The following is a 25,642-nucleotide window of genomic DNA, read 5'->3' as shown; positions in this document are numbered from 1 at the left end:
AGTCAGTGGCATTGAAACAGGTTACACTGCAACCCACAGTCAGAAATAGACCTTACATACAGATAGTTCACCGATCTACGGTGGCGTCGATTATTAAACACATCAGTATCATATATACGGCTAAAACAGAGAAGATACTGTCTAGTATGTGCTAACACAGTGCTAAGACACTCTAAGATACACCCCAATTTCCAAATATATGAAAAGATGGAAAAAAAGCATTTGTATATAATTTTTACACGTGTGCTATATAACTAAAACAGAACTTTTACATGTTATATTATCTACTGTATTCTATTTTTTTTTAAATGTTATGGGTCCACTGAATTAATTTTACCAGCCATTAATGAGCTGACCTGATCCAAACACGACATCATGTATCACAGACGATTAGAAACCTTGTTTACGTATACAACCAAGATGCTAATTGTTCAGTTTGAAAGTAGGTGCAGAAGAAAACAAATAGTTTCATGTGGACAAAAACCACCTGGAAAGTTTTCAAATTAGAAATAAGAGTTTAGCCTTGAGTGGATGGGTAAAATATGGTAAGATAAAGAAGAGAAAGTGAACAACTGAGCAACTTAAACAGGGAGACAAAAACCCTCAAATGTAAATGTGAAAAATATCCACTCTTTAAAACATAACCATTGAACTTAATAAAAATAGATGACACCCTTTTTAAAAGTTTCAAGTAATTTCAAGCATGAAGGTAGATTTTAAGGTCTCCTCTAAAAATATACAGAAAATATAACCTGAAAAAAATTAAGTGTAGCTTCCAGAAATGAAAATATATAAAATTGTTTTAGACAAAACTTGATGCAATATTTGTTTCATATCCTTCGGTTATAAATTCAAAAGGGGTCAAATAGTCTGATAGCAAAGAGGCAGGGGCCTGAAAACAAGTGGCAGGACATTCTCCCACCCCTCATTTTGCTGTGCTTTTCTTAAAGTCAACGATTAATGCAAAAATAAAATTTTGGAATTCCCTCCTTGCCGGCCTCTATGCACACGAAAAATAAATCTGAGGATATTACGCATGTATCCTATAAAACCGGCTGGCTGAAAGGCTAGGTGATTTCTCTTACATTCATCCTCAGAATTATCTCTAACCCTTGTAAAAAGCAAGCAAACAACAATCAAGAAGCCCGTTTTGCATGTGTGTGTGAAATGTGCACAGCCCAGTGCGAATGTGATCACATTAAAAAATGTGCACACTTGGCAGTTAGGAAATGTCACAGCAAACTTTAGCACGGGAAATTTCAATCCCTTTGATGAAGATACCATCTTTCAGCCAAGCCCTGGCAGAAAATCTTTGGTTCCTGTTAGACCCCTCCCTCCCCAGTCAGCTGCTGGGCTCCATCCGGAGGGTTGGGGGCTCTCCCTCTCCATCACAGCTAAGCGTTCCCAGACCCGGGAGAAACCCTGGGTTTCCGCAGGGCACTCAATGTGCAGCGAAGTGTCCCAGCTCGGCAAAAGGCAGCTGGCAATGGATTTAAAATGGCAACGCCGACCAATCAGCGCTGCCGCTCCGGAGCAGACATTTACGCGCGCCTCCTCCACCAGCAGGGCTGCTTAGGGCTGTAAAGTAGGCGTTTTTATTCCACGGTGGTCTGTATTTTCGGGAAAAAAAAAATTCTTCTTCGAGTGAAAGTTTTTATTCTGGCATTAGTCCAAAATAATTTTGGGTGTGATGTGTGAAAATCTGAACCTAATTTTTTCAGTTTTTTTGTTATTCAAGGATGAAAAGAGGTACATTTTAAAATGTACTCCACCTTTTTAAAACGGCCTGTGGTCATGATGGTGTTCCCATAACTCAGAAACAGCCCAAGCTATAAAATTAGGACTTGGCAGAAAGGGAGTTTCTAGCGAGAAGGTTAAATCGAGGTAAACTGAAGGGCGAGTTGGACAGTTGGCGCAGTTGCGGTGTTAGGCAGCTACCAGGTCCCCGCGTGGGGCAACCGCTTTACCCTGTGAGCGTTGGAAAGCGGGTGCATAGCGCCAGCCGGGGGCGGGGGGGGGGCGAGGCTTCGCGTCGCCTCTAGTCTTTCCCGGAGGAAAATGCTCGATGGAGAAGCTGGCGCGCCCCGTGTGCATGTGTGTGCATTGTTTGCACGTGTGCCTATGTCTGCGAATGTGCATGTAAGTGAGCGCGTGTTGGTTTAAGTGTGTGTTTATGCATGCATGTGCCTGTGCGAGTGTGCACGTGTATCTGCGTGCACGTGTGTGCGTGTGTGTCCGCGTGCAAGTGCGCGGGCCGGGTCGTGCGATCTGTGATGAGGGCATTCCGAGGCAGAGCAGGGCTGCCGGCGGCCGGCTCCTACTCCTCTTCCGTTCCTTCCCACTCACAGGGAGCTAGAACTCCGCCGCGCGTGCAGCTAGACGCTTCCTGCAGAGTGTTGGCTCCGCATCGTGGAGGTGCAGGTAAGGGCCAAGCCCCGAAACGCGGCTCTGAGACAGTCACATTCCCGTGCCTTCCTAGGACAACCGCCCAGGGGCGACCTCGGGCGGCGGGCGGGGCGAGGCCGGCGGCGAGCCGGGCCGGGATCCCCGGCCTGTCCCTTTAACCCCGCCGCCGGGCGGGAGCACGTGAGCGGGGCTCCGGGTGGCACCCGGGCGCCGCCGCCGCCAAGGCAGTTGTATTTCGAACGCTGCCTCTGGCCCGCGGCCAGGCGCCTTGGCTCGGCGATCCGCCTGGCCTCCCTCCTCCTCATACTTTTCCTCCTGCGCAGCCCCCTCCCCTTTATCCGCCCACGATTAGAGGTGGGCACTCCCCCCCCCCCCCGGCGCCCCCTCCCCAAGCGCGCGCACACACACACACACACACACTCATCCCGCTTGAATCCTGGGGCAGGAACTCAGAAAACTTCCAGCCCCGGCAGCGCGCGCTTGGTGCAGGACGCAGGAGCGAGCAGCCCGTCCCCCTCCGGCTCTCCGGTGCCGCTGCCGCCCGCTCCCGCCACCCGAAGAGGCGCGGTGCCACCCACTGCTCCGTCCCTCGCCCGCGCTCAGTGCCCGACCCGATCCCGGCCGGCTCTCCCCATCCTGCCTCTGCTTCCCAACGGCCCAAGGCGCTATTTGCTTTCTCTCTCTTTCTCTTTCTTGCTCTGCGAGCGCGGAGAGGGGGGGAAGAGGAGGAGGAATTCTTTCCCCGCCTAACATTTCAAGGGACACAATTCACTCCAAGTCTCTTCCCTTTCCAAGCCTCTTCCGAAGTGCTCCCGGTGACCGCAACTCCTGATCCCAAACCGAGGGGGAGCCTCTCCAGCGTCCGACCCTCTTTTTCTTCGCCTTCGCTTTCCTGCTCCTCTCGCTACCTCCACCTCCACCGCCACCTCCACCTCCGGCACCCACCCACCGCCGCCGCCGCCACCAGCAGCGCCTCCTTCTCTCCTCCTCCTCCTCCCTCTGCTCTCTTTTGGCAGCCGCTGGACGTCCGGTGTTGATGGTGGCAGCGGCGGCAGCCTAAGCAGCAGCAGCCCTCGCAGCACGCCCGCTCTCGCTCCCCCTGCCTCGGTCTCCAGCCCTATCACCCCGTCTCCCGAGAGGTACCGGGCGGATTCGGGGCGGCCGAGGCCAAGCGGCTGCAGCAGCGGTAGCGGCGGCGGCGGCAGCGGTAGCAGCGGCGGCGGCGGCGGGAGGCAGGATGAGCGCACGCGGTGAGGGCGCCGGGCAGCCGTCCACTTCAGCCCAGGGACAACCTGCCGCCCCGGCGCCTCAGAAGAGAGGACGCGGCCGACCCAGGAAGCAGCAGCAAGTCAGTACGCGGGCGGGGTGGGGGCAGCCGCCCACCTCCGCGCCCTCCGCGCAGGCCCGGCCACGCGTGGCCACCCGAGCGCGGGAGCCCAGTCGCCGCGGCCGCCGCGCGCCGCCCGCCCGCCTCCTGCCGGCCGGAGTGGGGGGGGCCCGGCGTCCCCGGCGCGAGTGCGCGGCGGAGCCCCGGGGCGCCCGCGCCGCTGCGGCCGGGAGGTGGGGAGCCGCGGCGCGCGGCGGGGTGGAGGCGGGAGGTGGGGTCGGGCGCAGCGCGTCCTCGGACTTTCGCTATTGTGCACGGCCCGCAGTGGCGCGCGGTCTCCCGGCGACTGCAGGCGGCCCGGCGCTTTCCGAGCTGCTGCTGCAATTGCCCCGGGGGAAGGAGGTGCCGGGGGCAGCGGTGCTCGGGCGGTTCAGGGTTGGAGGGGCTGAGTCCTGGGGGCCGGAGGCTCTTTCTCCCGCCTACCAGAGCTGCTCGCTGGCCGCGGACTGGCGCGCCGCAGCCGCCCCCTTGGCTCCCTCCCCAAGTTCCCGGTGGCCCGAGACTCGCGCCCTCCCGACAAAGAGCTCGTGGGCCCGCCTGGTCCTCTTAGAGCTCTTTAAATGCGGCGCGGCGGCCAGTCTGCGGGCCGCCGCCGCCGAGGTGTCCCGGGGAAGGGGCTGCAGGAGACCTGGGGTCCCCACGGGACGGGATTAACTCGTTTGGCCAAGAGCGCGGCGGAAAGTAGTGTCCGAGAGGGTGCACGGTAGCTAGGGTCACTTCCTCACCAGCTGCCCCGTCCTCTTTTTGCCCCAGGATCCCGCGCCTTGGAACTGCAGACATTCAATGTGCTTCTCCAGGGCGAGTGGCTGGGGGTTGGGAGGGGACGATCGAGGGGCGCCCGGGACCCCGCGGAGTGGAGGGTTTTGTCTGCGGATGCAACCAATTAAGCGTGCAGCCGGCGCTTGCAGAGCTGTGCGCGGCGCCCAGGGCAGGGGTTTTGTTCGCCGCGATTTCCAAGCCTCGGCGGGCAGGGCTGGAGCGGGACGTGTCTATTGAGAACATTTAAACTCCGCTTCCGCGGGCTTTAAAACTTCTTCATTCCTTAGCCTTAAAGCGCTTCCTTCATGGCAAAGAGGCCGACTAGAAAATAATCCTAGAGTCCCAAAGCCGCCCGAGAGCAAGGTGGGGAAATCGGACAATGTTTGCTTGCCGGTGCGTTTTAGAAAAACGGAGAGGGTTGTACCTTTTTGAAATCATCAAAGGAAACAAGCCAATCTAGAGGCCCCTGCGTTTTCCCGCTCTGCCCCAGCGACACTTTCTTTATACCGCGTTCCGATCCTGTTTTACACCTCCCAGGAAGTCTCTGCCCTTCCCCCCGCCCTGCTTCCCACCCGCCACCCGGCTCTCTCTAATTCTGCTAATTGCCCCCCACCTCCAAAAAATCATCCAGAAGAAATTGCAGCGGGGTCTGGGGTTGATTGGAGGTTTTACCTTTGAGTTAAGGCAGAGTTCACAAAGAAAGAAAAATGCGTCTCCGACGTATTTGCTTCGGATGTGCCCATTGGCGCTAGTGGTCCCACAGAAGCTTGCAGGGAAACTTCCCCAGATTTTCTCAATAGGATGCGAATTCTCATTGAAGACTTTCATGCGTTTTAAGTTAATTAGTCTCATTTAATCACCGAATCTGAGTGAAATGTAAATTGATGATTCACCGAATAAATATTTAGGATCTGGAATATTAATCATCGCTTTCTCTTAGCCACTTGAGTATTTACTACTTGGCACAGAAGCCATTTAAAGTTTTGCTAAACCTATTGATAGTTTCAATTTCTCCTTCCCAGACACTTCCAATCCTTCTCACTTTTTTCCCCTTTTTGTTTCCTCTAATCCACCTCCATGAGAGTTTTCTCAAAAGAAAGTTTTGGAGAAAAACCTTATTTTTATCAAAAGGTATTTAAATTTAGACCGGAGACCATGCCTACATTTCCAAAAGGAAGTGGAGAATTGAAGCAATTATCTAGATAATTCAAGCAAAACCTCCCACAACAGATTTACCATAATTATTTGGGAATTTTAGGGGGAATGGAGTTATTTTGAGTTGAAGAACACGGATAATTGCTCCAATATTTCACTCAATGTGTTGATTGAGTCAGAATTGACCTATAATGCAGATATATAGAGATGATTAAAAACTATCTTTTCAATATGGAATATTGTTGAAATGTTTATGATGTTAGCTTCATATTTCTGTTGTTTGAAATGCTAGTACAACGGATAGTAGTATTTGTGTAAAATGCTTATTATTTCTATGAGTTGCCAAATGCACAACCATGCAAATTTTACACCTTAAAAATGTATAACTTTCTAGAACATGCAACCTTGTCGGCCTTTGTTACCTTTTCAGGGTTGAAATATAATCTAGTTTTCATGTGCAAAATAGAATTTCCTCTTTGAACCCTTGGATTAAAAGTATAGTTATTTCCCCTTTCTGTAAACTCTGTACCATCATCCTCCATTTACGCCTGAACTGAATGTGTTCCAACAGTTCTGTTAAGCAGCACATGCAGAAAATATAACTATAGAGTCAGGGTCAATTTCTTTCAGACGTTCTTGCCACAACAGCGTTTTTTTTCCCCCACAATTAGGAGCCAACCGGTGAGCCCTCTCCTAAGAGACCCAGGGGAAGACCCAAAGGCAGCAAAAACAAGAGTCCCTCCAAAGCAGCTCAAAAGGTGAGAATTCTGAAGTCAAGCCCTCCCAACTTTCTCAGCGGCCACAGGAACCCCCTGTAATTTTCCTGTTCTAGATCCCCACCCAAGGGTTTGGCCCAACTGGGTAACCCAAGACTCCATTCTTGCCTTTAATATTAGTAAGATTTCTAAGCAGAGGCTTAGCAAAAGAGTTCATGAAGATGCTTACAGTGTTGTTTTTAAGCAAGCAAACAATCACGGAATAATAGGAAACTTAAAACGGGGGTGGCAGGGTGGGGAGGGGGAGTGGAGAATGACACAATTAAGAATTACGCCAGTTGTGAAATAGTTAAAAACAAATCCAATCTATAGATTCTGCCTAGTGGTGAAGCTTTTGCAAAATTTCCTTCAAAAATAATAAAGATTAATTTATTTTGTGCTTATTTACATGACTGCTACAAAACCAAATCTTCCTCTTAAAGTTAAGTATTTTGCCAAATAGATGACAATTAGAAGTAAATCGAATTATGGGATACTGGAAAAAATTCCGTGAATTTTGCATCTTTAAATGTGATGATAAAGTATGCTGTTTGTTTACAATAAGCCTGCAATGTAATATGTCGTAATCTCTCAAAAAGTCTTTCTGCCAGGTGATATAGAAATTTTCTAAATAGGACAATGAGAAGTTTTTAAAACAAATATTTGACTCACTTATTGTATATTTTTGGGCAGGATAAAACCCAGTCAAGTGTAACTTCCAGTATTTTTCTTTATAAAATTTTAAATTGCTGTTTAACTTCATGTTGGTTGTATTTGAGCTAGCAAAGAAGAAATACCTCAGGGTCAATACATGTATGGAGAAGTGGAGGTGAATATAAAATTCACTTTTTTTAGCTTTATAAATAAATCAGAAAAAAAAGTTTCTGTATTTTATTTGTAGGTTTGTATATTAGTTAAAAACAAAGGTTCAAAATTCAGAAGTAAATGTTGATATATCTTTTCAGTAGATTTGAGTACACCATGTACAGTATTTATTAAAAAGGACTATATGCTCATCTTTTTGGGGTTAATGTTTTGTGTGGTTTTTCTCTGTGACTGTGGGCACTAACCATATTATATGTGATAGTTTTTAGTGTTGTAAACTGCCATAGCAACCAGTGATACATATAAAGTTATTTAGGGAGTAACTATGAGTTCTTGTCTATTTTAACAGTCTTTAACAGAGTCGAAGGAGCAGATTTCTAATATATTTAAATATAACTGCTTCTCAAGAGGGAAGATTTAATTGTGAGTCACATTTAATCAATAAACTTTGAAGTAGCTCTAAGTTACTTTGTCATTTAAAAGTGACAATATATAATCCGATATTCCTAATATGAATACTTTCTATTTGTTACGTTTTACTTGGTTTATTAAATTAACTAAAAAGGGCTAATTTAACAAAGGAGTTTTTTTATGTTACCTAAGTGTGGGATTTACCTGACTTAATTTACTCCAATGAGATGGCAAAGAAATATCTTGGTAGGTTGCTAACAAACATTTAAACTATGATGTAATTGCTGTGAAAAATGAATCACTATAACATCTCCCAGGAAGAAATCTTTAAATTTCATCATAAAGAATTATTTAAAATTTAATACAGAAAACCCGAATTATCTTTCAGTTTTCACTGTATTACTTTTTTTTTGAATGAGTAAAGAGATGCTTCCATCACCTCTCTTCATTTTGAATATTTACCACTGACTAACACAATCTTTATTGACAAAAAGGAAGCTGAGAGTTGTGCCTAATTTGCCATCTAAAGCAAAATAACAAAAAAGTTGATCTCTTCCCAAGTAAGGGTTGATTTATTTTTAGTTACTTTAGTGATAGGCATTGACAAATGACCCTACTAGGCTCCTCATCTTCTTGATAGTTCTTCATGTGTATGCATACGTATTACAGCTTCCACAACAGAGGTTGGTTTTCTTTTTCTCAAAGAAATCCTTCCCTGAATCTTTCATTCTTCCAGACAAAATGATTTCACACAATTCTGTTACTGAAGTCTCCCTTCTAATAAAAGTGAGTAAATATATTTGCCCATAACATGACTGTTATATTTCTTCAGTTTTATAAATTACGCTTCATTTGGAGAAGATAATACTTTGCAAAATGATGAATGACATTGATGAATTGTTTATGGCATGTGTAAACTTAAGGTATTTTCACTTTCAAATCAGTATTTATGGAGTTTGCCACTACCCTATATAAACATGATTATCAAACATGTCTTTGTTTATCAAACATAAATAAATATTGTTTGATATTTGAATATTTGATATTTCTATATTTGAACAATATAGAAAGCAAATATTGTTTTCTAACAAAAATATGTTCGTTAGGATTTTGAAAAGCCATCTTTTTAAGAAAAAGTTACATTTTTCAGAACATGTAAGATAAACATACCCTGCTAGACTGACCAGAGTAGATATGAGAAGTTTTCTATGATTAATAAATTGAGTATTCTGCAAACTGAGACTCATCAAAATGAGACATATATACCAAAAACTGGTAAGTATACAAGAGAATAGAACTCTAAACTTAGAGGAGATGCAATGTACACTGGGATCCTGATGATGTGTGTTTAAAATCTCTTGCTGCTTGGAGTTTCTTTACTTACAAAATTTGTGTTTGGACTCAGTAACTGGCCTTGGGGCATTTGAAAACAAAATTGCTTGTTGGAGAATGAGCAGTGTGAAACCTGACAATGCGTGCAGAATGTGGCAGGACCGAGTGGACGACTGCTAAATTAGCAATCACTGTAATTTCAGGCCATATACAATATAAAATTGATTTGTGTAATATTTAAGATAAACATTTATAAAAACACAAGTTGTTATGCTGGGAACTTTTGGAAGAGAAGATAATTATTCTTCAATCTGCTCATATTCTGTTATAACAAATTCCCATGGATGACCATTGTGTAGCAATTCTAGCCATTCCTAAGAACTCCAATCTGAGTGCTCAAAATTTGTCCCTGAACCAGTTTCATATTGTTATCTTAATAAAAGAAATCCGAAGTTCATGTTTTCCTGAATAAATAATTTATCCATGTGAGTGTGAGAGTGTGTGTGTTTGTGTGTGTCTGTATGTACATCTCTGTGTGTGTCTGTGTGTCTCTGTGTGTGTCCGTGTGTGTCGCTGTGTCTGTGTGGGTGTGTGTGGATGTCTCTGTGTCTGTGTGTGTGTCTGCATGTGTATGTGTGTGTCTTGACCCTTCTGTTTATGTTTTAGTTTGAGATATACTTGTGACCAGTTGTCTCTTAATTTCCTTTTTGTTTTGCTTTGTTTTCCTCTCATGTTTGTGCTGGATGGAAATACTTTGTATTTTCACATTTCCCATGTTGGGAGAGAAGAAAGATATAATCTCCTTTATGTTTAGTTTAGGGTTCCTGTTGTGGCTTTTTGATCATGAGGGAATACTTGAGGGGTTGTCACTAATTCTCCGGTGTTTAAGGTCACACGTCAAATTCATCTGTAAGTCTCAAGCCAATTCTCACTCAGGTACTTTTAGGAAAAAAGATTTTTTTGTGTGATTGAGTTAAATTTTAATAGAAGAAAATTTCAAATAAAAAAGATCTCAGGCGTGAGATAGCCCTGCTTCATAATGTCAGAGATTTGCTTGAACTTCCTATCGGTGTAATAACAAGACCTAGAGAGCAAAATGTAGAATGAAAATATCATCTAGGTAAAGTATGTGTCCTTCAAATAGTGTGTTCAGGGTAAACATTAATTTATATCTTCCACTTGCTCGTACAAAGAGGGCTTGATATTAATTGGATACTATAAATGCAAATTTGTGCTCCTTCTAATCACATTCCTAGGAATGTGGTTGATTTTTCATAAATGATTACTAACGCCAATCACAGATATTTTAGGATGAGAGAATGTGGGTTTTACTCATCATTTCAGATAAATGTTAGAGCATAGATGCTGAGTGAGGACAAGATTTTTTTGACAGTATAGTAGCCCCAGTTGACGAGAGTAACCAAAGGCATCGTGATAGGTGTCAGAGAAAGATGGTGTTGGAGGTTGTCATACAATTCCAGCCTTTGGTCTCTATGCTACTAGTGTGATTTTGTTTGATTCCTCTGTATTTTCAAAGGCAGGTAAATTCCGCTGGGATTCAGGGCCCTATCTGAGTATACAAATGAATTCAGGCAGGTGGAATTAAGTAAAGCCCACTATTGTCTCCATTATATTGGTATTTTAGGCTGACTTACCTAAACAATTGGCTCATTTGTTTTGCTTCACTTTGCCAAGGAGGACCAAGCCTTAATGCATCAGTAAATTCTATCTGGCAATGCCTTTGAGTCATCACAGATTATGATCCAAATATGGGAGATTCAAATGCATTCGAATTATGTTCTGAAGTAACTTTATTTCAAGGAACCCATAGTTCTAATTCTCTGGAAGCTATCATTCTTCTGAACTCTTTATCAAAAGCTCCTCATTATTTTGGCTGACCTACAACCCTGGATCCTTTTTCCCTCAAAGTCTCAACAGATCATTTTGCTTGGGAGATAGAACATACCAGACTGGTATTCTGTTGCCTTTCAGTTCTTTCTTGAGAATAGATGTCTGCTGAAGAGCATTTTATCAGTCATTCAGACCTATCTTGTCTTGTTAGTTGAGTTTCTGCTGTTTCCAGTGCTCACTCTGGAACCACATCGTTGGAATAAGCATGGAACACTGAATTTCACTATCCAAGATTCTGAAATTTTTAGTTATGAATCTTTGTTCTGCCAACCAGGAGAAAAAGGTGAATGGAGAACTGACTCTATTTTAGTCTGTGGCTTTGTTCCATATTGCTTTAATACACTGAACGACTTTGAGTGGCATCCTCCAGTGGGTTTAGTGAGGAGCAGCAGTCATTCTCTTTTCTCCAGGATGGTACATCATCCTGCCCCTACAGGGGGCAGTTTGCTCAGAAGGTAACCCCTATGAACTCTGGTATCATTGCTATTGATTTTTCTGATTACAAAAGAGGTAGAGGGAAGGTTTAAAGGAGGAGAATCTTAAACTTTGAAAATGATAACTTTTCCTGTCATTTGGCCTTGGTTTTAATTTAGTGTTCGTATGGGTAAAGACAGGCGTTGAAAATAATGACATGGGAGTTGTCGACAAGGGCTTCTTTGGGTAAAATGAGCATGAACTACATGAAGGATAGAATTTACTTATATTTCCTATTGAAAAATACATTGTGATGGCAAACTTGTAACATCTTTTCAAGACTAAAAATGGTTGTACTTAAAACTTGGAAATCCACAGAACTGGAGTATCAAAAAGGTAAAATGAGAATTTCCTCAATGCTTAGTCTGATTGATTAGTCCAGTTGATTTTGATGCCAGTTCACATTGATTTACACTGTTTATATTTTTAAAAAAGCAATTGAAAGAAATAAATGTGACTTTCTAGACTTGGGATAGTCGGCTCCATACACTCTTAGGTCCAGTCTTAAATATATATATATATATATATATATATATAAAGATCCATGAAAACAAAGCAAGGCACTACTACACCCAAGTATTTTTCTAGCTCTTTTTTTGTGTAGATGCCTTGATTGATTTGGGCTGGGAGGGTTCTGGCTTTCATGCATTATCACAGTGCAGATACAATATGATGAGAGCATTTAGAATCACAAAAAATTAATAGCTATCTAAATTGGACCCTGAAGTCAGAATTGGATAATTTTCTTGGTTCCCAGTCTCAGCTCTTGTCCATATCTTTATAGGAAACTTGGAGAAGTTTTACTTTTAACTACTCATTTGATTTTCACCCTAGAAGGTTTTTTTTTCCTTTTTTAATTTGCCAGTGGCTATTTTATTTTATATGGGAATATCTCCCAGAAGACCAGACTCTTTATTGCCTTGAAATCAGACTGGGTCTCGGTTCCACTCCTTATGAACGTGGGCAGAGCACTTAACCTCCCATTTGTGAAACGGGAAGTAACTTCCCTACTTAGATAAGATAATGCTCAGAAAATCGCTGTGGACACTTACAGAATTGGGAGGCAATCTTTTTAAGGGTAACATTTTAAAGTATGGGGAGAGAGAAGAAATTACACTAGAGTACCTACTAAATGCTATAGCTTTTGTCAGATATTTTACATATAAATTAGCTCTTTTATCCTCTGATGTAGGCATTATGGTCTTCATTTCACAAAAGAGAAAACGATGGTTCGGAGATTAAACTGTGGCAAGTCTGATGTTCACCTCTAGTAAATGGTGGCACCTGAGTTTGAATTCAAATCTACTTCTAAAGCTTATGACCTTTCTACTACTATGTGCAGTCAAATATTTTGTAAAATATTTGCTACAAGGTAGATTATGTTATCTCCAGTAACCTGAAATGCAGATTGGAAGTTAGGTTTCGAGAAACGTTTGGAGAGCAGCTCTCTACAAGCTTATAAAGGGATTGGAAATGTGTACCTACTGCAACTGATACCCGCAAACTCTGGCCCCCAAATAAACCCAAGGGCTATGCCTTTGGAGTTAGAACACATCCAGAAGTTTTCTTATTTGTTAAATGAAGGGGCTAGATGAAATGCTTTCTAAAGTTTTATCATGCTGTAGAGTTCTTATGGCAGGAGGGAAGTAAGACACACATGTAATATAAACACCAGTGTTTCTTTCCTTCCTTCCTTCATTCAACAATATGTAGTGTGCACATCTTGTGCACCAGGCACTCATGCTAAGCACTGTTTCCAAGTTAAAGAATTATATTTGCTAGATGAATTTCCTTTCTTAATTAATTGTTTTAGTGTGGAGTACATTTAAGAGCCTGGAGTACCAGAACTTCGTAGAGGAAGACATAATTACATTTCCCATTTAACATTCCTCTCAACCCTCCTGAACTTGCTTCTAAGCATATTATAAAATTAAATATACAGTTCTGAATCTAAACTTAAAAAAAAGTTAAAAATATGAATGAAGACAAACAAGGAAGAAATAACACTTTTAACAAGATATGGTATGAGTATTGCAAATATTAGTATAATAGTGCTGATCATAGTCTGAAATACAGTTCTTGCAAATGCAGAATTCCCACTCTCTCTCCCTTCCCCCCCTAGATAAGCAGTGAATACTTTGAACGAGTTATGTCTCAGTTATTCACGGGTTTGTAGTATAGAACTGAATTCTACTCTGGCAAAGGAAAACCAGTACACACTTCCACAGTATTGCATATGTTGACATATTAAAAACAAAACAAGCCCCTGAGTGTTTTGTTTGTCTTCTATTGAAAAATAATATCCTGAAGAGTATTAAACACAGAAAAAAAGTTAAAACCAATGTTTTCCAATATGTAAAAATCCTGGATCTGTGCTGGTTTACAAACTAAACTCCTAACTTGTTTTGCAGCCTTTGTGAAGTTTGATCAGAATGATTAAATAATGTGGGTTTTAAAGAACAATGAAAACCTCCCAGGTCGCCGCCACACAGCCCAGCTAATGTGTTTCTTCTAGACGTAGTCTCGGAAGAGGGTTCAGTTTACATGTAGCACTGGCCTGAAGACCAAGGAGCAACTTTGCTTTTAACAAGTCCGGGTGATAATCATGATATTTTGCCCTTCAGTGAATGGTGTGAATTTTATTTTTGAGTAGGCTTTTTGTAAAGGAGAGGCTCATTTTAAAGTCCTCTTATTTGCAGGGCTTTCTCTGTCTTTGAGAGACTTGCTTTCTCTGACTTTGAAATGCAGCGCAACTCTTTTAGAAAACAACCCTCTCTTCAACAGATTTTAGATACACCTGGATCGCATCATGGCCCCTGAAACACCACAGCCACACAGAGAGAGCCTGGGGCAGCACTGTTAGCCTTTACAATCAACAGCCTCCTCCTCTCCACCCCACCTACCAGCCCCATGCCCACTGAGAAGGATTTCTATCTTCCTTGTTTGTGTAACTTACTATTGGGTACACTGTGCAATCTTCCAGTTGCTTCCAAAGATTAAATCGGACACTGCTTCTATACTAGGGAATTTTGTACTCATGTAACTCCCTATGTACTAAAGGGTTTCTTAAAAGCTTCATTCTAAAGGTGACAGATGGGTGTAATGGAATATTTGCATTGACTGAACCTTAAGAGATTGGACTGACTTGAAGGGAAACTTTCCCTTCAAGAGTTCCATGTTCTTAGGAGTGAAAGAACACTTATCGAGCACCTCATTTGTGGTGGGCACTCCACTCCTCCAGGAGGCGTTATCTCCATATCACACTTGAAACCAAATTCAGGTCCTCAGGGACTTGCCTAAAGTTGTAAAGCTAAAATGGCAGAGCAGGGATTTAAATCCAAGCTTTCCGAAGTAGAGTCTGTTTTCCTCTCCCCCTGAGACAACCCGGGGAAAGAGGGTGTGATCCCCTGGGCTCCCCTGGCCTGCACTCAGTTTAACTCATGCCCTTACGACTGAAGGTAAGACAGTGCCAGTAACCCCTGACAATAAAGGATTCCTTTGTGGGGCCCTTCAAAATAGTAAACAGTGATTCAGAGGGCCCAAGTCTGACAGTTAGATAGTGCTCCTGAAGGCTACCAGGTTTCCTTCTGTTCTGGGAAATTAGCTGAATCAGTGACAATTCGAGTTAACTAAAATATCTCCTGATGGTAGCAAATGAGTGGATACTAAGGGGAAGTAGCATTGTTAGGAGAGCAGGAGCCCAGTCTTTCGAATCCAACAGAACTGGGTTCAAATCCCAGGTCTGCCATTTACCGGCTTTGTGTGTGACCTTGAGGTGTTTACCTCACCTGAGACTTAGTTGCTCCTCTGCAAAATAAGAGAAGTAATAATGTCTACCTCATAAGTCTGTTGTAAAGATTAAAATAACACATGTGAATGACTTAACCCAGTGCCTGGGTTATTTTAAATGCTCAATAAATGTGAACTAACATCACAATCATACAGAGTTTGGGTTAATTGATGGGACATGTTGGATAGTAATGCCGGGTCAGGGAGATGGTATTTGATAAGAAACTTTACGGCTTATTTTGTCTATTGTCTGTCTATCTATCTGTCTATCTACCTACCTATCATCTGTCATCTATCTCCATCTATTTTTACCAGGCAGATTGAAGAAAGAAAGAGCAGAGTCTCATTTGGCAGTATAGACAGTTATTACAGGAAATGTTAGTATCATTATACCAAGTCTCTACTGGTTACTAACTCAGGTAACAACAGTAAAATGCAAAACAAGTTATCCTGGCTCAGGTTACCTATATTTTTGTGTTTATGTAGCCTTGGGATGATTCTCTTATACTGAACAGTATGTACTAAGTTTTCTTTATCCTAAAATGTACAAACGTTTTTATAGAAGGTGTACGTGATGGGTGTGTGTTGGTGTATTTGGGCATTGAAGGAGGGGTGATTAGTTTATAATGTTATTACTTTGAGTTCAAAAGGGAAAAAACAACTGTGATACCAGAAAAATCTATGAAGTAAAGCAATGAAACAAACTCTCAAGGTAGTTAGCGGTATATTCATGTCAATTCTGTGTTGACTGTGGAATTATTAACAATGTACATTTTTGCTAATTATTATTGTTAGCATCCCTAGTTTCCATTTTAGAGACAAACATTGATGATTTCTGCCAGCTTTTTTTTTCTCTTTGCTTTAGGTGAACTGATTGACCTGTGATTGTTTTTGGCAAGGAATAAGAAATTAACTATGTAGAAGTATGCAAGTGTTTGTTTTTTTTTAATTAGAATCCTTATGTATTCTTTCTTACATTTAGACTTGCTTCTGACTAGCTATGTAGGTAGAAGTGCTTTGTAAATTATAAAGCAATGTATCAATATTAATTTTTGTAACTTTAGCTGTGACGTGGAAAGAAAGTCATCATTTAAGAAACATTTTCTAAAACACTAATTTATGTAATTATGGATATGTGAGAATACTTTTTAAATTATGGACAGAAAGAAAAGCAAAATAACTCTTTAAAAAAGCATTTTTATGCTTTTCAGAGGGAGTCTTTTGGGCTGAGGGTTGCACAGATATCTCTTTATGTCATGTCGTGAAAAACAGGGCAGAGGAATCTACTCAAACATGGAGAAGATGAACCCTAAAGGAGAAAGGATTGTCAAAACAATCTCAATACCTCATCTGCACACCAGAACATTCTTACTTGAAATGTGTCCCTTGGTGGAACACTTATAAATAACATCAGGTAGGAAACGGTATGACTTCCTTTTTCATTTTGCAGAAAGCAGAAGCCACTGGAGAAAAACGGCCAAGAGGCAGACCTAGAAAATGGGTGAGTAATAAGATGTAATGTTCTTTTTGTTTTGTGCTTTTGTGTAATTAGAAATTTCTGTTTTTAAATGAAAATTACTTTTATTTTATCGATGATATGAATTTCTAGCTTCTGTTTGGTGAATGTTTGAAAGGGTTAAGACGAGCGGTAGATTATCACGGCTCCTCACAGGAGTTTACTCAGGACGCTTTTCTTTCCCGGAGTGACTCCTTTTTCCATCTCTTATCAACATGAAAAGAGTCTCCACTCTTCCTTCCAACGGGGTAACAATGAGATGACTTGTTCGGTGGGTTGAGTAAATAAGGTTAAAGGGTATTATAAAACCTTGGACATTGATTACAAATGGTGATAAAATTCAGATGAAATGTGTATGAGATAACTTTTTAACATTTTCTTTTCTTTTCTTTTTTTGTTTCCTCCATGGCGTTGCTTGGACACATCCATTTTCTAGGTGGTTCGTATTTTCTTTTTCATATTGCCTTTATTAGGAAACCAGGTTTTAATTTCCAGTTTTCTTGCTTCCCTTAGTCGTTCTTACATACCGACATTAGCGACAGTGGCTTCCACGCAAGTGCACTTGGTCCTGTAGGCACACAGATCCTGTATCTTCTTGAGGCCAGAGAATCAGTGATCGCTGAAGAGCTTCGCCGATTTTACCACTTGTACCCGTGTGCCCTCTGCTTCTACACTGCCCAGGTTCTTCTGGTCTCTCTTTCCCACTGACAGAGGAGCAAAGTCTTAAAAAAGAATAAAACCATTTCTCAAAAAAGATGAAGGCATCCTCCATACCAGCATCTTCTATGGTGGGGTCTTGGCCTTCCTTATCTCTCTTCCCTGGTTTATTCTTCATGCTTCCTCTTTATTAAAAGTTTACTTGCTGCTATGCTGGATTATGTTTTCCTGTTAGTCTGCCATTCCTTTCTCCTCTAGAGTTGTGCATCGCTTTCTATTTATACTTTGGTATTCTCTTTCATTTAATTTATTCATCTTGTATTTTTTTCCTCTGCTCAACATGTGTTGGGATTAGATTTCTTAGCACATGGAAATGGGGATGATCTTTAGATTAAAAACATCTCAGTGTTACAGTGTAACCTTAAAGTAAGAGCATTTCATTCAACCTTCTGGTCAATAAATGAATTCTCTCCAAACCTACCCACCAGCTGGTGATCATCTAGACTATGCTTGATTACCTTTAATGTTAGAGAACTCACTACCTGTTCAGGCTGCCCCTTCCTTCCTAGAAAGCTCTGAACATTAGAAAATTCTTCCATCTGACTCTCTGTAGCTTCTGCTCACTGTCCCTAGGCCTCCTGCCTGGGAATATACAGAATAATCGTTTTTACTTTTACTCATGATAGCCCTTCAAATATCTGGAGACAATTAACAGATACCCTTTGTTCTCTTTTCTGGTTTGAATATCTCCAATCCTTTCCATTTTTTCCCATAAAGGAACATTCCTGTTATTTTCTTCTGAGTATGTTTGTTTTTTAATCTTTTGAAATATGTCACCCAGAACTAAGTATCATATTACAGGTATGGGCTACATAACCAGTGGGTTTGTCACCTCTCTTGTTGTACATATGATTCCAGTTACCTATTACTGCTTAAGCAGCCACCCCAAAACTTAATAAGGTGGGAGGAAAAAGCTATTTTATTATGCTCATGGCTTCTATGAGTTGGGAATATGGACAGGGCACAGCAGAAAGGCTTGTCTCTGCTTCAGGATGTCCGAGGCCTCTGCTGGGAGGGCTCAGGCAGCTGGGGGTGACTGTAGTGCTTGGGGTCTAGAATCTGGAGGTTTCTTCACTCACGGGTCTGGTGCAGTTGCAGGATTGGCTTGAAGTCTGGGTGCGTCTGGGAGTGTCCACTGGAGCACCCACACGCATGACCTTTCCGGCTTAGTGGTCTCAGGGTAGGTAGTCAGCCTTCTGACATGCACTCAAGGCTCCCAGAGAGAATGTTCTGGCAAATGAAGAGAAGCTTCAAGGCCTTTTTTGACTTAGTCTCAGAAGTTAAAAAGTGCTACTTCCCTCATCCTCTAGTGAGCACACTCATGACTAAGTTGGTGTTGGCATACATATCCAGTATAGGTCTGCCATTTTCTAAGCCTCAGGACTTTGAAAAGACATCATATCCCGTTGAACTAACCAGTAAGAAAGACCTGTATAAACTTCCTAATAGGCAACGTACTAGAAAATAGATAGGTTCTTTGAAGTCATGAGATTAATGTTGCTAAAATGAAATGAAATACATTGTAAGCAGATACAATAAAGGTTGACCAGCTCAACAGCTTCCATCAGGTGTGGCCTCTTTTTTTCCCCAGCTGTACTGAGATATAATTGACATGTAACATTGTGTATGTTTAAGGAATGCAACCTGTTGGTTTGATACTTATATATTGCAAAATGAATACCATAGTAGCATTAGTTAACACCTCTATCACCTCACGTAATGATCATTTCTTTTTTTGTGGTGAGAACATTTAAGGTTTACTCTCTTAGAAATGTTCGAGTATATAATACAATATTATTAACTGTAGTCACCATGCCAGCTCCCCAGAACTTATAACAGGAAGTTTGTACCCTTTAACCAACATCTCATTTCTCCCATGCCCCAACCCCTGGCAACCACCATTCTACTGTCTGTTTCTCTAAGTTTAGCTTTTTTGAGATTCCTTATATAAGTGAGATCATACAGTATTTGTCTTTCTCTGTCTGACTTATCTCACTTAGCATAATACCCTCCAGGTCCATCCATGTTGTGGTGAAGGGCAGGATTTCCTTCTTTCTCGTGGCTGAATAATATTCCATTGTGTGTGTGTGTGTCTGTGTGTGTCATATATATATATATATGACATCTCTTTTATTCATTCAGCTGTAGACAGACTCTTAGGTTGCTTCCATATCTTGCCTCTTAACTAGCCTTTCAGCCTCTCATCTCTTCTGCCTTTGGTCTATCCTATAATGTTCACCAGTTAACCTCTGCAGGTGATGGTCATGTCACTTCTCAGAAACTTTCTGTGGTTCCACAGCTGGCCACTGAATTAATTACAACCTACCTAGCACTTTGAGGTCCCCACAGTCTATAGCCACCTATATGGCATTATTTCCCACCACTCATCCTCACACAGCCAATGTCTCAGCCACGCTAGAATAAAATATGGAGTAATTAAAGGATCTATATGTTTTTTCTCAATGGATTCTTGCTCCTTTGGGGGATATCTGGATTCCAGCATCTGATCTTCGTGCTGGATAAGAAGCCCATGTGAGGCACCACCATAGAAACTCTTGCCTTTCTGGGAATAATTGGACCATCCTCATTGACTCTCATGGTTTCTAATTTTTACTGGCTGTGAGAATGGAAAATATTGTGTAGTGAATTGTTACAAGTCCCTGATTTGGTCTCCAAAGAAGAGTTGTTCTACTTAGAAGCGGAAATAAAAGGAAGTTGTATATTTTTTCTAGACAGTGTGTTCCCTCTTTGCTAGGATATATTCTGTTGGGTAGAGTATGCAGCCAGTCACAGCCAGGCATTCAGTTCAATGTCATTCTTTACTGGAAAGCTTGTACTAAAGAAATAAATTACTGCATTTTCCATAGGAAATGGGCTTGTACTTTATAGTAAGTTCAATTCTTTCCAACAGTGTCATTGACTGATTTCCTTGTATTAGAGATATATTTTTGAACCGACTGGATTTACTAGGTACATGGCCTAAAAGCCAAATTGCTTCTCTTTTATTCTTTTGGGCTGTTTTGTTTTGCTTTAAAGTTCTTTTGCTTTTAAAAAGATGTCTTGTAAATCATATAGTGTCGTGTAACAAGCCTGGAAAAAAATACCTGCAGTATAACCCCCTCACCTGATGTGACTGGGATTCATAGTTGGTAGGTTACTCAAAAGTTGATTAACCAAAAGTATGCAGATGTAGGAGAGAAATTTGTGCCGGTTTTGCTCCTGCAGGGGATGGAGTGTTGGCTAATCCAGTGAGACATTAACTAGATTTGGGTTAAGACCACTTCTATTGTTAACTATATTCTCCTTTGCATTTTTTTTTTTTTCCTGAGTTTGAGTTAGATTTCAGATCTGTTATTTTGTTGAGGTTGTCTGTACTTTCACATTTTGTTTCTTTAGTATGGAGGGAGGAGAGAGAAGTAGGCACTAACTTTTCTCCTGGTCTTATAGTTGAGAGCTCAGTATCTGGACTCAGATGGCCCATCACTTGACTAACTGTGGAATCTTGAGCAAATTACATGACCTTTTAAAGGTCCAGTTTTCCCCATCTTTAAAAAGGTGGGGAGAGCACTACATTTCTCATAGAGTTGTTGTGAGGTTTAATTAAGATAATGCATACAATGACTTAGTAAAGGGCATGGTGCATAGAAAGTGCTCAGTAAATGTTAGAAATTATGATGAGTTCCACTGTATACTTTCATGTAGATATCACCTAAATATCTTCATAGATTTCTGAACCCTAACTACTCATAGCTACAGTGGGAGTAGCAGTTATGGGTCAAAATAACCAAGTACCCTGGATGGTATCATTATGGCCTCAATATATCTATGCTGAATAACATCAAGTTTAAGAATTGCTTATAAATAACACTGAAGTACATTTTAAATCTATTTGCAGCTAAGAGGAAAATTTTACATTGCAGCTTATAAGCCTTTCTTCTAATTGTAGAGGTTTGATGTCATGTGTTGTTCATCAGTTTGAAAAGTAGTATTTCTGCTGTTTGCTGTTTCAATATGTGCGTGCAGAGATGTTCTAGTTTCTTAGAACGTATAAAGAATTCCATTAGTCAGTCCTTCTGCCAATTGAAACTAGGCATTTAATATTTGCAGTTTTCAGCTTTTGCCTAGGAAAAGAGCTCATCACATAACTGATTTAGTGATGGGAAAATATTTGGAAAAAGTTTTAGAGAGTGGAACTAAGGCTCAAGAATACAATGAAATAACAAAGATGTTAACCTTGCATATGAAATGCTCCATCCAGATGTTGCTTGGTGAAGCAACTTGTGCTTCTGGAGGAAAAGAAGCAAGGACCAAATAATGAAGAATAAATCCGTGGGAACAAGGGATGTTTTTAGGTGTTTTGTTTTCAGAATATTTTTATGAGAAAGGAAATGAACAACAGAAGGGAAATAATCCCCAATATGAATTAATGATTTTTAAAGAAAAAAAAATCATTCTGGATATACTGAGATTGACCTAGAAATTGACCCAAGGACCAGATGCTGAAGCTTAACTTCAATTGGTCACTAGAAAGTTACTTACAAACCCCAGCTGTTTTCTTGAGTTGCCGATTCTCTTTATTTGGTAATGGGGTGTGTGCAGTACGTCGATTTAAAAATATGCATTTCCATTCCATCTCTTTTGGGGGGGCAGTTGTCTTTCTTTTATTAAAGAGCTTGTGATACACAGGAAAGTGATGTCATTTCATTTGCTAGTCAAACATGTGAGAATTCTAGATAGGCAACAAGGGCTTTTTGTTTTTCCATGTTTGTAGAAATCTAGAAACTTAAGTGATGATTTGAAGATTAAGTAGGGAAACTAAATCAGAATAAAATCTGTTACAACTAGGTGGATTGAAACTCTTTGGATTTCCTCTAAAGAGCCCACGCATTAATGTATTGAGGAACCTGGAAATCTCATGTTGAAGTTAAAATGTTAGGTTTTCATTTCCATTACTTTTTCCCTCCAGATGTTTGTTACTTTTTTTTTTTAACTTTTAGCCATTTGTAATTTAACACTTGCTTTGTTTAAACTGAAATATAACTTTAATGTTTAGAAAGGAATATCCAATATTGCATACTGCAGATAATTGTAACATTTTACTGGAGTCAGAGGGGAAGAAATGACTTTGATATAACATCAAAAACTGTCTGCTAATGGAGTGTGTGAAGGCGAAACCATTTTCCCCTAGAAACTTGTAATAATAACATGCTTTGAAAAACGGAAGATGCTCCCTCTAAAGCACATGAGTTTTTGATATATCCCCAGTAATTAAAATATATATTTTCTGATAGATCTAATATGTTCAAAATTGGTAAGTATATTTTCTGAAACTATCTCCTTTGCAATATTTTGTGATAAAAATGGAGTACTTTGCAAACCCTAACAGAACTCTGTGGGGAAAAGTGACAAGTTTATTTTGTTTTTTAATAGCTTACTGCAAAATTCACTAAAATGATTATTTATAGTTGCAAGATTAAATATGAAAACACTAATAGATAAATCATACTCAGAAGGCAAGAATTGGATTTGATCATAATTTGATTCAAGATTAACCCTTTTTGTTTATTTGTTTGAATACTGAAATGCTGTTCTTAATTATTCTGTTAAGTTAAGTCTTTTAAAAAGAGACAGATAACTCACCCTACTTGGTCATCCAGTTCAGTTTGGCATGGCCAGCGTCCACCAGATCCTGACTGTTCAGCATGATAGAGTCATCGACTTGGGGGTCTACTGCTCAAGTACCACAGTACCACAATAGCCATGTGGTCTTATTAAACTATAATCAAGGAAGAACCTGTTTTTCTCCCACTTGTGGTTGAGTGGCAAGTAATAGACAGGAGTTAGTTCAGATAAATGTCCTGTGTCTCTACACAAAATAATCAGATCAATAAAATCCTGGCCAAGACAGTTATCTCAATTTCATCTAATTAAACGACAGGTATTATAGAATTCAATGACCATTTTATATGACAATAAATGTATTTAGGACTTTATCCATACTTCCATACACGTGTTTACCTATGCTTACCTAAACCTGAATATGGATAGCAGTAAATATTTCTAAAATATTGGAAACTCTCATGTCGTATATAAATAAAGTTAATATAACATGTATTTTTTTTGCTAGGTAATACTGTTGCTCCATATTTCAAGAGAACATTTTTGTTCTATGTGGAAGGGTGGAGTCTGTTTTTATTTTAAGATATTTTGTTTTAAATCAAGGAATTCTTGATTCGAAACTCTTCAATATTTGACACAAATATGTAACCAGCTTTGGCAAAATTTCAAGCCAATGGGATTTAATCAAGCCTGCTGTCTCTACCCTGGACTGAAATAAGGACCTCTGTGTTTTGATGAGCTGGGTACCTTTGGGCAGGTCACCTAATTGACCTATGCTTTTTCTCTTCTTTAAGTACCTGTCAGGAACCTTCTATCGGTAACTAAGGGCTGTCAAGCATTTGGGGCTGCAAAACACAAAACCTTTATTGCTACAACCAGCTCTATTATCCAGGAGCAGATTATTGAGTTTGTAGATGATCCAGCCTCCTGTCTCTTTGTTTTGTTTTCCCTCCCCACCTCCACCCACTTTGGCCATGTCACTGTTCTTTAGCACCTCCACTAGATTGGGGGGCAGGGCCAGGAACAAGGGATCAACTCTGGTAAAAGGCTGGGTGGGAAGGAGGCTGAGAGTAATGGCAGACACAAGGCTTTCAGATTATCTGTTGATTTGATACACGCAGGCTACCCTTAAACTCTATCCTTGGGGTGATTCAATGCAGCCATGACCCTGAAATTTGTTTTCCATTCATTATTTATTCTTATGATAAATGTGATTTTGGAAGTAAGATAAGACATCTTTTTCAGGATGCTATAGGAAGCAAGACTCTTTTATATTTCCTCAATATTGATGAGTGGTTGCAGGTCAGGCTTGGCTTAGTGAGTCTTTGCTCCTGTTCAAATCTGGAAGAATTGCACTGTCTACTCCTACATTAGACTCAGGTTGTGGAATGACAGTTCTTTAAATTCAGGCAAAAGGAGGTTGCCTTATGATGCTGAAAAAGTCTTGTTTGGATGTTAAAAGATCACGTAGCTAACCCTGGCTATGTGACCAAGGAAAGCCGTGTCATCACTTTGTGCTGTGGTTTCAATGCATTAACCCAGAAAATGCACTTGGAGCATCTCTTTGAACATAGTACTGTGCATGTGAGATGGACAACACAGACAGACACTGCTAACACTCTCTCGTTCACTTGTGTGTTGGCTTGTCTATGGCTTGGCTGGACCATGAAAACCTAGGGCTCCAGTTCCGATACCCTTTGATTTTGTGACTTTCCATTTGTCTGAACATTTTGCTGAAGTCTTTTGACGTATTATAGGTCAAGTCCTGTGCTAGGTCCTGGGGATCTGGAGGCCAACAAGATAGGTGGGGGCCACCTTTGGGGCGCTTAGTCTGGGGAGCCTAAAAGGAAACATGATGCCAGCCCGTTCGATTACTGCTCTGTGCTTTGGATGTTGTGAGGCTAAATTAAATTCCAGTTTTCAAATATTTTGAGCTCTTTAGAATTTAACAGTCCTTCCATAGAAGTGATTATGTTGCTTTCCAAATCCTAATAACATTCTCTATCATTATTTGAATTTAGCTATATGTATAATTTATGAATTAGTTGTATTCGTGGGTCTGGGGTTACATTCTCTCATTATTGCCACAGCAAATATCAGGCTAATATCAAATGTATACATACTTGATTTATCAAAATAGGGAGTCAAATTTTATCTGGTTAAGATAGGCTTAAAAAGATAGGTATTAAATCATCAGATACAGGCTCCACAAAGAGGAGGGGAAAGGGAAGCAGAAAGACCAGGATAATTCTATTGAGCCACCACCTCAACATATGTTAATCTTATTTTTTCTCTTTGTTCATGCTGAATATAATTCATATTTATCAGATAACTTTAAAATCACTGGGTGTTAAAGCAACTAATTATATACTTTAATATTTCTGAATAGCACTACCCTTTGTATTTAAAAATGAACTCTTTGAGGGTAGAAAGCGTATCATATTTGTCTTTTGACCCTCAGTACCTAGGACCTGGGAGGGAATTCAGCAACGTGATTAAGAGCTCAGACCGCCCAGGTTTAGTTGTCAGCTTATCAAGGCAAGTTGCCCATTGTCACCAGCTACACTCTCCCTGTGTGTAAAACAA

General features: G+C 40.9%; 1 protein-coding gene across 1 annotated transcript in view; it reads left to right on the top strand.

Annotated features, from left to right (window-relative positions):
* Positions 1-2,239: 2,239 nt before the first annotated feature.
* Positions 2,240-25,642, top strand: part of HMGA2 (high mobility group AT-hook 2) — a 128,575-nt gene continuing 105,172 nt past the window's right edge. Inside the window, exons 1-4 of the mRNA XM_004429373.3 lie at positions 2,240-2,421; positions 3,423-3,754; positions 6,379-6,465; positions 16,655-16,705. Of these exons, the coding sequence (XP_004429430.1) occupies positions 3,644-3,754; positions 6,379-6,465; positions 16,655-16,705 (249 nt within the window). The 5' untranslated portion in view covers positions 2,240-2,421; positions 3,423-3,643. The remainder of the gene's footprint in view (positions 2,422-3,422; positions 3,755-6,378; positions 6,466-16,654; positions 16,706-25,642) is intronic.

Source organism: Ceratotherium simum, chromosome 17 (genome assembly GCF_057802395.1).
Source record: "Ceratotherium simum simum isolate JZ-2026a chromosome 17, ASM5780239v1, whole genome shotgun sequence".
NCBI lineage: Eukaryota > Metazoa > Chordata > Mammalia > Perissodactyla > Rhinocerotidae > Ceratotherium > Ceratotherium simum.
Note: the sequence above shows the minus strand (reverse complement) of the source record. Positions and strands in the feature narration are given on the sequence as shown.